General features: G+C 39.8%; 1 protein-coding gene and 1 pseudogene across 12 annotated transcripts in view; one reads left to right on the top strand and one right to left on the bottom strand.

Annotated features, from left to right (window-relative positions):
• Positions 1–12,909, top strand: part of Rnf111 (ring finger protein 111) — a 76,192-nt gene that overhangs the window by 56,827 nt on the left and 6,456 nt on the right. For 6 of the 12 annotated variants that reach the window (XM_039081137.2, XM_039081135.2, XM_039081133.2 and 3 more), the window contains 4 exons: positions 1,245–1,500; positions 6,518–6,866; positions 7,785–7,937; positions 9,175–9,301. In XM_039081137.2, coding sequence (XP_038937065.1) covers positions 1,245–1,500; positions 6,518–6,866; positions 7,785–7,937; positions 9,175–9,301 — 885 coding nt within the window. The remainder of the gene's footprint in view (positions 1–1,244; positions 1,501–6,517; positions 6,867–7,784; positions 7,938–9,174; positions 9,302–12,909) is intronic. The other 6 variants (XM_006243373.5, XM_006243372.5, NM_001106836.2 and 3 more) reach the window with 3 other exon arrangements.
• Polr2k-ps1 (RNA polymerase II, I and III subunit K, pseudogene 1) lies at positions 3,451–5,508 on the bottom strand (annotated as a pseudogene).

The raw sequence follows: 12,909 nt of genomic DNA, 5'->3' as shown, positions 1-12,909 counted from the left end.
ATTTCTTTGTAATCTGCTTTAGAGTGAGACCCAAGTGTTCCTGGGGGTTTTACATAACTAACACATAGTTATGTCTGTTTCTCTAGATGGTAATTTTGATACATGTATATAATGAATATGTGAAGATCAACAGAGTAGCCTCATGTCTATCACAAAAGTCATCATTTCCATGTAGGGAACATGAAGACTCTTACAGCGGAACATGAAGACTCTTACAGCTATTCTGAGATACTCATTGTTGTTGGCTGTAGTTACCCTACTGTGTACTTTGAACTTTTCAAGTCACATACTTTAAGAGGAGAAAATGTTAACTCTAACCCACTTGTATATGTCAGGCTGGCCTCTAGTTCAGAGTCTTCCTACCACTGCCTCCCAAGTGTGGGACTGGAAGCTGTGGGCCACCATGTGCTGCTTGGTTTTCTTTTCTTTTCTTTCTTTCTTTCTTTTTTAAATCTTTTTTTCCATTGTTAGTTTTAATCTGTTATAAAACAATGTAGAAATTTTTGACAGATTGTTACTAGAATTCTGATATTTTCAGTGCTGTGATAGCATACTGTCTCTGGAGTCCTGGTTAGAATTTCAGAGTAAAGAAGGTGTGCTTTCTTTCTTTCTTTTTTTTTTTTCCGGAGCTGGGGGCCGAACCCAGGGCCTTGTGCTCGCTAGGCAAGCGCTCTACCGCTGAGCTAAATCCCCAACCCCGAAGGTGTGCTTTCAAACCTTGTGTTCTCAGTTGTACATAATATAAGAACAATCAAATCTTTAATTTGCTTTTCAAATTTTGTGTGTGTGTGTGCGTGCGTGTGCGCGCGCATGCGCGCGTGTTCTTGCTTGTCTTTATACACCTCATTCTTGCATTCATGTCCATGCCTAGAAAAGGGCCTCAGATCCTCAGATCCCTGGAACTGAAGTTTCAGGCAGTTGTGAGCTACCTGCTTTGGATACTGGGTATTAAACCTAGGTCTTCTGCAAAAGCATCAAGTTTTTAAACCATTGAGCTATCTCTCTAGCCCCAAGAAATAAATCTTACAGTAACATTAATTGTTTATCTTATATTTTATATTTAAAGCTCTAGCTTTACATATTATTTTCTTTGTGCTTGATTTTGTCATACAAAGAATTGCCATTTCCAAATTCATCAAAGACCTTGTTTTTCTAGAGAACTATAGGGATACTTTTTTCATGTGACAAGAAATGATGTTTTCATGAAACTTTAGAAAGGTAAACTCTAATTGTTCTTTACCCAGCAGGCATTGCCAGTCGATCTGAGCAACAGTGCTCTCAGGACTCATGGAAGTGGGGGTTTCCATGGTGCATCTGCCTTTGACCCTTGCTGCCCTGTCTCTTCTTCCCGGGCTGCAGTCTTTGGCCATCAGGCTGCTGCAGCCCCAACTCAGCCATTATCAATAGATGGCTATGGCTCCAGCATGGTTGCACAGCCCCAGCCCCAGCCACCTCCACAGCCTTCTCTCTCATCATGTCGGCACTACATGCCACCTCCTTGTAAGTATGAACTGAGGGGCAAAGAACTAGAGTGTGAAAATGGAATTACACCAGTCCTAGCTTATCAGTATTAGTCAGCTTTAAAAATGGACTTATTTTTCCCATATAACTGTCTATGAAATTGAGATGTATTGAGTGGTACCTTATATTCTTACACAAAAAAAATTTTTTTTTAAGGAATTTGGTTTAAGAGTATGAAGAAATGTGAAAACTTTGTATCATCTCTAGGCACAGTAAAGGAAATCTGTTCAAGAACTCTTAAATTTTATTCAAATATTTCTGAGTCAACTAAGACATAAGAGAGAGGGCTGTGACAGAAGGTCTTGCCATTTGGAAAAAGAGTTTTATATATCATCTCAAATGGGCAGCTACAGCAGAACCAGGCATAGCAGCTATATAAGGAAACTGGAATCTACTAGATTGGGCTATATTACCTAGTATTTTGTTCTTTTTGTTCTTTTTGGTTTTTTTTGTTTTGTTTTGTTTTCCGGAGCTGGGGACTGAACCCAGGGCCTTGCGCTTGCCTAATAGGCAAGCGCTCTACCACTGCGCTAAATCCCCAACCCTAGTATTTTGTTTGAGTCTGAGCTAACTATAAAATGGAAGCTTAACAAATCCTGTTAATAGCTCACGTGAGAGTGGACCAGCGAGTTAGTAAGGAAGCTGTCTTTCATATTGGTTGTGTACATTTCTGTTATTTATCTTGACTTTGTTCTACTTCAGGAGTAAAATCTCTTCCTTGCAGACACATCTGGTAGAATCAGGCCAAACTTTGAACAATAAAACTAGTGACATATTATTTGAGCCTCACTATTACAGTATAAAATACAAAGTTTAAGTTGGAACGTGTTTAGAAACAATTTGTTTTGCAGTTAATGTGAACACTGAGACAACAATGAACTATTCTGTTAAACTTGCTGCTGGTCCTCAGGCCTCCCCTTCCTACTCAGACCTTCTGTGCGGCTTCCTGTCTTTCCCTTATCTATGAGGCAGAGGATGTAATTTGACTGCTGCTATTTGACTTAAAGTAGTTTTATCTTTATCATAAAAGTGTGTCATATATATTCTACTGTTCTTTCTTTCTTTCTTTCTTTCTTTCTTTCTTTCTTTCTTTCTTTCTTTCTTTCTTTTCTTTTCTTTTCTTTTCTTTTTTTTTTTTTCGGAGCTGGGGACTGAACCCAGGGCCTTGCGCTCACTAGGCAAGTGCTCTACCGCTGAGCTAAATCCCCAGCTCCTATTCTACTGTTTCTAAACCAGAATATTGTAAAATGAAAAACTAAAAGTTCTTTTTCCTGTCTCATTAATCTTAGTTCCTCAGAGGAACTAGTTCTTTAGAGTTTATTATAAAAACTCCCAGATTTTTTTCTTTGTAAATATACATAAGTATTCTACCCTTTAAAAAACATTAGCCTTTTCATTATACAGCATCCTGTTATTTTCTTTGATTTAACAGTACATTATTTTCTCATCATACTGACTCATAAAACTCAGTAGTATTTGTCTTTTTCATTCCTTTCCCTTACTTTTTTCAAGAATTGAACTCAGGACCTCTGGAAGAGCAGTCAGTGTTCTTAACCGCTGAGCCATCTCTCCAGCTCGTTACTGTTGTTTTTAAACACTATCGGAATATTCCATTATATTAAATCCACTCTCTCTTGATGAATATTTAAGTTGTTTGCATTTGTTTGAGTTTTTCTATAGCCAAACAAATGTGCTTTCAAGTCAGTATTGTTAAATTTCCCTCCACAGGATCATCCAGTTTATATTTGTTATTAGGGGACTCTGGGAATGAAGGTAGGGTTTGACTTTTCCTGTGTCAAAGGTATCTTGACTAATGGCCCCATTGTTTTTCCTCAGTAAAATGTATTTGTTATCTGTGTAGGTTCCCTGCTTCCCCATTTCTGTTTAAAAACATTTCTAGTATACTTTAGTTTATGTATAATACATGCTGTTCTAATATCCCCTTTTCGTTGAAATTGCACTGGGAAAAGTGGTTAAAGGAACACAACTGGGTTTTCCATGAAATGATGGTCTGAGTGGACTTCCCAGCTCTGAGGAGGTAGCTTAGTGACCTTGGGCGAGTTATCTACCACTTTGTTTTCAGTTTCTTCACATTGGCCAAATGGGAATGATTCTGACTGACTATTACAAAATTTTGACCCAAGTGACTGACTTGTATACCACTAGTACTATTATGTTAGAAAAATATTTCTTTGCTTTTGAAAGTATTGAGTAGGCAATGAAACCACTATATTTGGAAAGCTATTTTTGAAATGTTATCTATAAAGCTGTGCTATGAGATGATAGCTATTATGTAGGGAGGAGTTTGAGTCAGTGCCTTAATTATGTGCCCTGGTACTCATGATCTGCTTCTTGCCTCAGACTTCTGAATGCTCAAATACAGACATGTAGTACCACATAAAAAGAGGCTCTTTTTCAGCCATGGAGCCATGATGCACACTGTGTGACAGTTTAGTAAGTATGGAGTTAAGCAGTCTTGATACTATAAGTGACTAGTGGAGCTTTTCTTAAACCAAGATTTCCTTTATGTATAGTATTAAAATACAGTCACTTTACTAAAATGAAATCATAGGTATACAGTTGTATTTATAAGTAAGCTAAGTAAAAAACTATATAATAAAGAGAAATAGCAGTGGAGCAAGTGAAGTTTGAATAAAGATACTCCTGAATTCCGACATTTCATCAAGCATCATAAACCACCAATCTTTTAGGCTCTTTCTTGTACATTAGTTTCTATTCACATTCCCTGCATCTGACTTGATTCCTGGGTTTTATTTCATTTTCAGTGTGACCCTCTCCCCAGTTATATATCATCAGCTGTTGCTTTGGGATTGAGTGTCTTTCTGAGTGTCCATTGCTGTGTCCTCTGAAGTCAGAAGCAGCTTCCCTTCTCTGTGACAAGTGGAGCTTTTAGGAAGAAATTTCAAGAAGAATTTATTTTAAATTTTACTTTATGTGTAGTTGATACACATCTACTTAAACAGATTTTCTAACTTGGTAACAGTACCTATAAACTTTGAAAGGATGGATTTAATGGCACATGCCTGTAATTCCAGCACTTTAGAGCTTGAGACAGAAGACTCTTAAATTTGAAACCAGTCTGGGCTACCTAGTGAGACCCCTTGATGAGAAACCAAACAAGAACATAATAAAAAGTAATGGGATAGGGGCTGGGGATTTAGCTCAGTGGTAGAGCGCTTACCTAGGAAGCGCAAGGCCCGGGGTTCGGTCCCCAGCTCCGAAAAAAAAGAACCAAAAAAAAAAAAAAAAAAAAAAGGTAATGGGATAGGATTGGGAATGAAGAGCAGGTGGCCTGTGCAGGTAGCAGGCTGCCCCTTAGAATGCTTGCTTAAGAGTTCTAAAACATTGTAAACAGAACTCTGAGATGCAGGCCATTTGGTGTGAATAGTAGTAACCTGCTTTATCACCTGACTTCTCTATCAGCTGACTTCTGGGGCTGTGTGCCTTCTTGAAGAGTAAATCATTGATTTAGTAAATTACTTGAAAAATGGTGTTGGGCCAGAAAAATTATAAACCATGCTGAGAATACTGCCATATAGTTCCCCTCTGCCCTCCTGTGTGCCTACTGACACATAGACAAATAAATGTTAAAAAAAAAAACAAAAAACCTTAAAGGCAGTTCTCTGCTAGTGAACTCTTGAGTAACTAGTTCTAGACTAGACACCTAGACTGTCTCCAAATAATGGTTTGGGAGGGGCTATCAGCAAAGTGCATATTGTACAAGCTTGAGGACCCGAGTTTCATCTCCAGAACCCATGGGAAAGGGCTTAGTATGATGGCATGTGCCTGTCGTAGAAGTGCTGGAAGAACAAGACTGGAAGATCCCTAAGGTTTTTTGGCTAGTGCATTAACCCCACTGAATCATTGAGCCCTGCTTCTCAATGAGAAAAACCTCAAAAAATAAAGTGGAGTTGTCCTAGTTAGGGTTTGTTTCTGTTGCTGTGATGAAACACCATGACAAAAAAAAAAAAACCAACTTGAAGAGGAAAGGGTTTATTTGGCTTACATGTATGTCCACATTGCTGTTCTTATTGAAGGAATTCAGGACAGGAGCTTAAAGCAGGGTAGGAACCTGGAGGCAGGACTGATGCAGAAGCCATGGGAGAGTACTGCTTACTGGTGCCCTCCTCTTGGCTTGCTCAGCTTACTTTCTTATAAACCCATGACTACTAGCCTAGGTAGGGATGGCACAACCCACAGTGGCCCGATGCTCCTCCGTCAGTCACTAATTTAAAAAATGCTTTACAACAGAATCTCTTAGGGGCATTTTCTCAATTGTGACTTCCTCCTTTCTGATAATTCTAGCTTGTGCCAAGTTGACATAAAACTGACTAGCACAAGAGTTAAAACATTAACTACATTCCATGTCAAACTCTGGCATACACACATACATGTGCACACATACACCCTTCCATCCAAGTACTTTCAAAGAATCTGTGTTCAATTCCCAGCACCTACATGGTGACTCATAACCATTTGTAATAGGATCTGATGTCCTCTTCTGTCATGCAGGCATACATGCACTTATATAAGAGCACTTATATACATAAAATGCACATACAAATAAATCCTTAAATATATATACTAATATATTGGTAAAATTAATGAAAATCAAATCTTTTATTAAATATTTGGTGACTGTGGGATGGTAAAAATGTATACCAATGTCTTATAGATACTCATCTATATTAATTATGGTAACCTTTAAAAAGCCTGTTTGTCAATAGCTATATGTATTTAAACTATTTCTGACCTATACCTCCTTATTGTAGGAAAGGTCTGACTGAGCTTGTGTGTGTGTTTGAGAGAGAGAGGGAGGGGAGAGAGAACAAACAAACAGCACATATGGATGTCATTCAGCATTTACCAGTTTTCACCAGGGACTTTTCCAGAAATTTTGGTACAGTCACATGATAGGATGTCGTGATGTTTGAATGAAGGGCTATGAGTATTGACAGAAACATTTTTCTTGCAGATGCTTCCTTGACAAGAGCACTGCACCATCAAGCCTCAGCTTGCCATCACTCTCATGGGAGTGCTCCTCCTCAGACTCAGCCTCCCCCTCAAGTGGATTATGTGATTCCGCATCCTGTCCATGCTTTCCATTCTCAGATTTCTACTCACGCAGCATCTCACCCTGTGGCGCCGCCGCCCCCAACACATCTAGGCAGTACAGCGGCACCCATCCCTCAGCATCTTCCACCTGCTCACCAGCCAATTTCACACCATATTCCAGCCCCAGCACCTTCAGCCCAGAGACTGCACCCTCATGAAGTGATGCAGAGGATGGAAGTGCAGAGGAGGAGGCTGATGCAGCATCCCACGTAGGTTTTGTGGGTTTAGGAAGACCGTGCTTGCTTTCTTCATGTTCTGTTCACCTTTAAAGTATGACATCTTTGATGTTTTGAACTAGGTTTCACTGTATATGCCAGACTGGTCTTGAATTTTTAAACCTCCTGCCTTAGCCACATAGTGCTAAGATATATACCATCACACCTAATTGTGGGAAGCGAAATGAAAGAAACTTAGTAAAACAAAGCAATGTGGATCTCAACTTACTAGGAAATTAGCCTTTTTGTTTTTTATTTGGTCATGCTGGGAATTGAATCCATGGCTATGCACCTAATGGACATGCTGGCCAATACACACAGGAAATCCTGTCTGAAAAGCCCACAAAAAAACCCGTTCTTTTATTACGACTAGCAGAATAAAATTTTCTATCCTGTGTTATATATTTATGTGATTTATGTAACTTGTTTGTACATATGATATGACATTTGTTCTTAGGTGTTTAACATTTTGAAGTTAATATTTCCATTCTATTATTCTCCCAATTAAAATATATATTGGGGAAGTTTCAAGAGAACATGAAAATTACCATTCTCATGGAATGATTTTTATTTTTGCTGTTGTTGTGTTTTGGTTTTGAAACAGGGTCTCATTATGTAGACCTGAACTTATAGAGACCCAGCTGCCTCTGCTTCTGACTCCCAGTTCTGGGATCAAAGGTTTGCACCACTATTCCTGGTTTCTGGGATGATATTTAAATTAGAGATGTTAGAATAAATGAGCATTAAGTTTTTGTAGAGAGTATCATGGACCTTTTTTTTCCATTTAATAAAAGTTTTATAATACATGTTTCTTAGTATAAATTAATTTCATGATTATCTGTAGATTTTCGTAATATAATAGGATTTTTTTCCCTTACATTAAGAAATAACCAATTATTCAATTATTTCCAGTGGTCTTTTTGTGTTCTGTGTTTCCAGGCGGGCACATGAACGGCCCCCACCCCATCCACATAGGATGCACCCAAACTATGGCCATGGGCATCATATTCATGTGCCTCAAACCATGTCTTCACATCCTCGCCAGGCTCCGGAGAGAACTGCCTGGTCAGTACCTTCTTTACCTCAAACTGTGCTAAGTGGTAAAACTGGGGGAAGAAGTGCTTTGCAGTGGAGTGCATGTCCTAATGTGTGGAAAGACAGTTCTGCTGGGACTAATCATCTCTGGGTGATAAGACCCAGACAGAAAGAGCAGAATCTTGAGTCCTGGGGCAGGAGCCACTTGAATCGGGGAAAGATTCGTTGGTTTTCAGTCAGATAATAATTGTGTGGACTGGGTTCATTGTAGAAGGATCAACTCAGGCAAAGTTGTGTATCCCTACCTCAATATTTATCATTTCTCTGATGACACTTAAAATCCCCCTTTTAAGTGGTTTATACTGTGTAACTATTGTTGCCACTTCATCCACGAGGACATACCATAGAAACTCAGAACTTAGTCCTGTTGAACTGAATGTTTATCTCTGTTGACCACAGTCTTCATGTTCCCCTGTGCTTCCTTCTGCCCACACTCCAGTTCTCTACAGCCGAGTTGGACTTTGACAGATTCCGTACATGAGAGGACTAGAGCTCTCTCCTGTTTTCGTGAGTGTCTGTCTCTGAGGTCAGACTCACGATGCGGCCCTGCTTTAGCCATCTCCCTAGTCATGCTTATGTCTGCTGCACCTGCAGTGTCCACCATTGAAAGGAGAGATCTAGTCTGTGTTCTGAAGAAATGAAGGGCTGGCTTTAACCTGCTTGCCGCAGTTATTGTAGCACAGTACGCAGTGGGAGTGAGTAAGGAGTGGGCCTTCAGCAGAAGCCGCTTCTGCCCTTGCTGTAGAGGCGCTACTCTGGCTTTAGGCACTGAAGAGTTTTTAGATGTAGAAGCGCTTCTAATTGTAACTGACACCAAGAACCCAGCAAACATAGGCCCTGGGGGAGCATGTTTCACAATCAGATGAACCAGCTGAGTCAGCTCTATTTGGCGTGGTCCTTCAGGTCCTGGGTCAGAAAAGATCCTTGCAGCCACTCAATATCTCTCTTACTTTTGTGACTGAATAAAACTGAGCTGAAATGTTCTCCTGCTTATACTCAAAAGATGAAGCTTTTTGAACATTTATTTCCGAAATGCACTTAAAATTATCAGTAAAATCTGGTGGTGCTAAGATACATTTGCCTTCGCTTTGTAAGTTAAGAAACTTTAGAGGATTTTTGAAATTCAAGTCTATGCTTCCATTCTCTTGCACTAAAAAGCCAGGCTGTAAGGAAGACACACAGTTAAACTGCTCCTCATCTTTCTCAGGGAACTGGGGATTGAAGCTGGAGTGACTGCAGCTACCTACACACCTGGTGCACTGCACCCTCACCTGGCCCATTACCACGCCCCGCCTCGACTTCATCACCTACAGTTAGGAGCACTTCCCTTAATGGTAAAGTGGGAACCTTTAACATTGTGAACCATTTGCCTTAAAAGTAACCTCTCTTTTGGAATTAAGTATTGTATTGAAATATTTAGGTACAGTAGATGTTTTGCTAGAATTTAGGGATAATTCTCCTAATTAACCAGCTATTCTTTAAGAGTAGATATATTAAAATAATGGGTTTGTAATTTGAATTACAAAATATACTCTGATGTCCAAAATGCTGAGAAGTGGGCTTTTCTGCACATTGAGATGACCATGACCAGCTGTCATGGAGATGCATTGGTGCATTGGTAAATTTGCCATCAATGGATCAGTTCTGCTTTGATGCTATCACAGTATAGCAGCTTCTGATCGACAGGTGCAGATTTTGTTGTTACAATGTTAAAAAAGCTATTTGTAATACTATAGACATGAACAGAAAAGGCAGTACTCTAATTGGAGAAGTACTGCAGAGAGGCTCATTGTCCCTTACCCGGGTCCGCTTTGGACTTGGGTGCTGCTTTTGCAGAAGCTAAGGCTGAGGAGCTGTCAAATAGGAACAAGCACTAGGAGTCCATGTAAGCTAGTGTTTCCAGATATTCCGGCTGCTAGAGCATTTTTGGCTCAGCACTCATGAACTCATGAGCCTGTGTTCAGCACTGAGAGAGACAGACAGACAGACAGACAGACAGACAGACAGAATATGAATATGAAGCTGCTCTGACAAGAAACTGGGATTCAGCAGCTACAGAGGGTATTTTGTTGTTTGCTGTTTGTTGTTTTGTTTTGTTTGAGACAGTGTCTCTCTGTGTAACCCTGGCTGTCCTTGAACCTAATATATAAACCCCACTGGCCTCCAACTCAGAGATATGCCTGGCCTCTGACTCCAGGTGACATATTCTGATTGTATTTGTGCTTTTTGAGTGATTTAATCTGATTATCGTTGAAAATGTTGCACCTTCTCAATTATAGGAAAAGTAGATTGAGAGGTGGAAGAAGGAAACTCCTTTAAGTGTTGCAGTATATGACATAAAGGTATCTGAAATATGAGCACGGGGAGATGGCAGCCAAAGTACCAGGACACAAGAAGTACCAGGACACAGGCTTCACTGTGTTGGAGAGTATTAGATTTGAGAGTTAGGTGGGAGGTTTTGGACTTACTGAATCTGAGATAGTTGTGTCCAGCAAGAAGTTTTTTTGCTCTGGACAGAACTTCTTTTATATCTGGGCTAAACATATGTTTTTGACCTGACAAGAGATCACGCAGTGCTAAGGAATCCGAGGAGGAGGAGTAGATTTTCAGAGAGAATGTAGAAGATGAAAGACGGTAAGCAGACACTAGAACTAGAGCGATCAACTGACCGTGCACCTCAGTCAAATGACAAGAGCTGCCTCCAGAGCTGAGAAACAAAGCAAGAGTCAGTAGTGTCTGATCACATAAAAGAATCAAGTTTGGAAAGTGTTGCCATTGGAATGGGTTTTGTCAGTGGTGTAACTAGCTGGTAAGAAAGGAGATGGTTACATTTTCTTTCCTTCCCTCTCTCCATCTCCTTCCAGTCTCTTTCCTTTCTTGAGGTAGTAGAATTGAACTCATGGTCCTGTGCTTTCTAGGTAAGCACTCTACCACCAAGATACACTGTTCACTCTTGGGGTACTTTTTAAGAAATATGAAAACTTGCAGACAGTAAATACACATTACTTGCAGTTTGGCTATGAAGAGTAAAATTGGTAGAAATTCCAGTATTAAGGAACATTGAAGTTTGGAGGAACAAGAACTGTTTTATCTTGACAGAAAGCCAGGAGAAAGAACTACTTGTTCAGAAAGAGAAATAAGAAGTGGTCAGTTATTAAGTATGGACCAAGTAAGTAAGTAAGGGAAAAGAGAAGACTAAATTTGAATAGGAAAAGGAGATCCATTCACAGAAGGTAGAGGAGAGAGAGAGAGAGAGAGAGAAAGGGTTTCAGAAGAAAGATTCACATATGGAGGCAGGATTGCTTTTTACATTGCGTGGAGGATTTGTTACTCGCCCAGTGTGATCTTAGTTAAAAATGAAGCAACAGATAATGTAATATGCCATTGAAGGTTAAGAGCTCTGCCTCCCCCCCCCCCCCCCAGCCGAGGACCGAACCCAGGGCCTTGCGCTTGCTAGGCAAGTGCTCTACCACTGAGCTAAATCCCCAAACCCAAGAGCTCTGCTTTTAAATTGTTCATTTTTAATTATTTTTCCCATGTAAGAGTTATCAGTATATTATATAGTCTGCTAGAAGTGTGTTTTGATTGAGCACAGGCTGATTGAAAATCCAGCACTGGCTGAAGAGATGGCTCTGTGGTTAAGAGCACTGTCTGCTCTTCTAGAGCCCCAGGTTCAATTCCCAGCAGCCACATGGTAGCTTACAACCATCTATATATATAACTCTTGTTTCAGGAGATCCGACTCCTTCATACATGCAGGCAAAACACTAATGTACATAAAAATAAATTATCAGTTAAAATATAGTGCTGGAGAAGAATAAGAAAACAATTAAAAATCATGTTGGAGGTTTATTTATAAATTGATAGTTACTTATAAAGACAGAATAGTTCTCTGTCTCCTCCTTTATACGTTCAGTTGATTTTTGGTTCTGCTACAATAATGCCGCACAGTGACTGGAAACACAACCATTATAGAGTAAATAGAGTGCTGTAAGCTCCTAGTCGTGATCCTTGGCTTGTCCGTGATTCTGTTTAATCTCTGATCTAATGTATACTGATTTGTTCCCAGAGAGCATGCAGCTGTAGTACTACAGTGCATACCTGAGCAAAACTTACCTGACATATGTTTGCTCTCCAAGCAAAACACAGCCTTCATTGGGGTAGAAATCCTAAACAGTGCTTGAGATCTGTTTTCAAGCCTGTGGTTGAAAGTGTCACAGGAGAAGCATGCCACTAAGTAGATGCAGGAAAGCTGAAAGGGCAGGGCCTACTCAACATCACTGGGAGCAGCAAGTCAGTCAGTACCAGTTTCGCAACCACACACTGCATGGCCATAAATGGCCATAAAGAACACGTGTTCCTAGTGTAACAAATAAATTTAACCTGTGGCCAGCTCACAGAAAATGGAATCTGAAGTATTCAGGATTTACTTACACTGAACAGAATAGTTTTTTTTTTTTTTCTTTTTGTTTGTTTGTTTTTTTTTTTTTTTTCTTTTTTTCGGAGCTGGGGACCGAACCCAGGGCCTTATGCTTGCTAGGCAAGCGTTCTACCGCTGAGCTAAATCCCCAACCCCCCCCCCCTTTTTTTTTTAATTGTTAAAATTAGATTCACTGACAGAATCAAGATGGGTAATCAAGAAAATTTCATGCTGATCTTATGAAAACTTTAATTTCTTTCAAGTTCCTTTGCTACTACCAAGAGACCATCAGCTTAGTAAACTTGAGCATACACAGAATTAGTTAATTAATTAGTTTACTTATTTATTTTCTGAGATAGGGTTTCTCTGGGTAGCCCTGGCTGTTCCAGAACTCTCTGTGTAGACCAAATTATCCTCAAACTCAGAGATCCACCTGCCTCTGTATCTTGAGTGCTAGGAATCCAAGGCATGAGCTCTCCTATGCCTGGCTTTTTTAAATGAGGGACTTTATTTTACTATGTT

The sequence above is a fragment of the Rattus norvegicus genome, chromosome 8 (genome assembly GCF_036323735.1).
Source record: "Rattus norvegicus strain BN/NHsdMcwi chromosome 8, GRCr8, whole genome shotgun sequence".
Lineage (NCBI taxonomy): Eukaryota > Metazoa > Chordata > Mammalia > Rodentia > Muridae > Rattus > Rattus norvegicus.
This window is presented reverse-complemented; position numbering and strand designations above follow the sequence as displayed.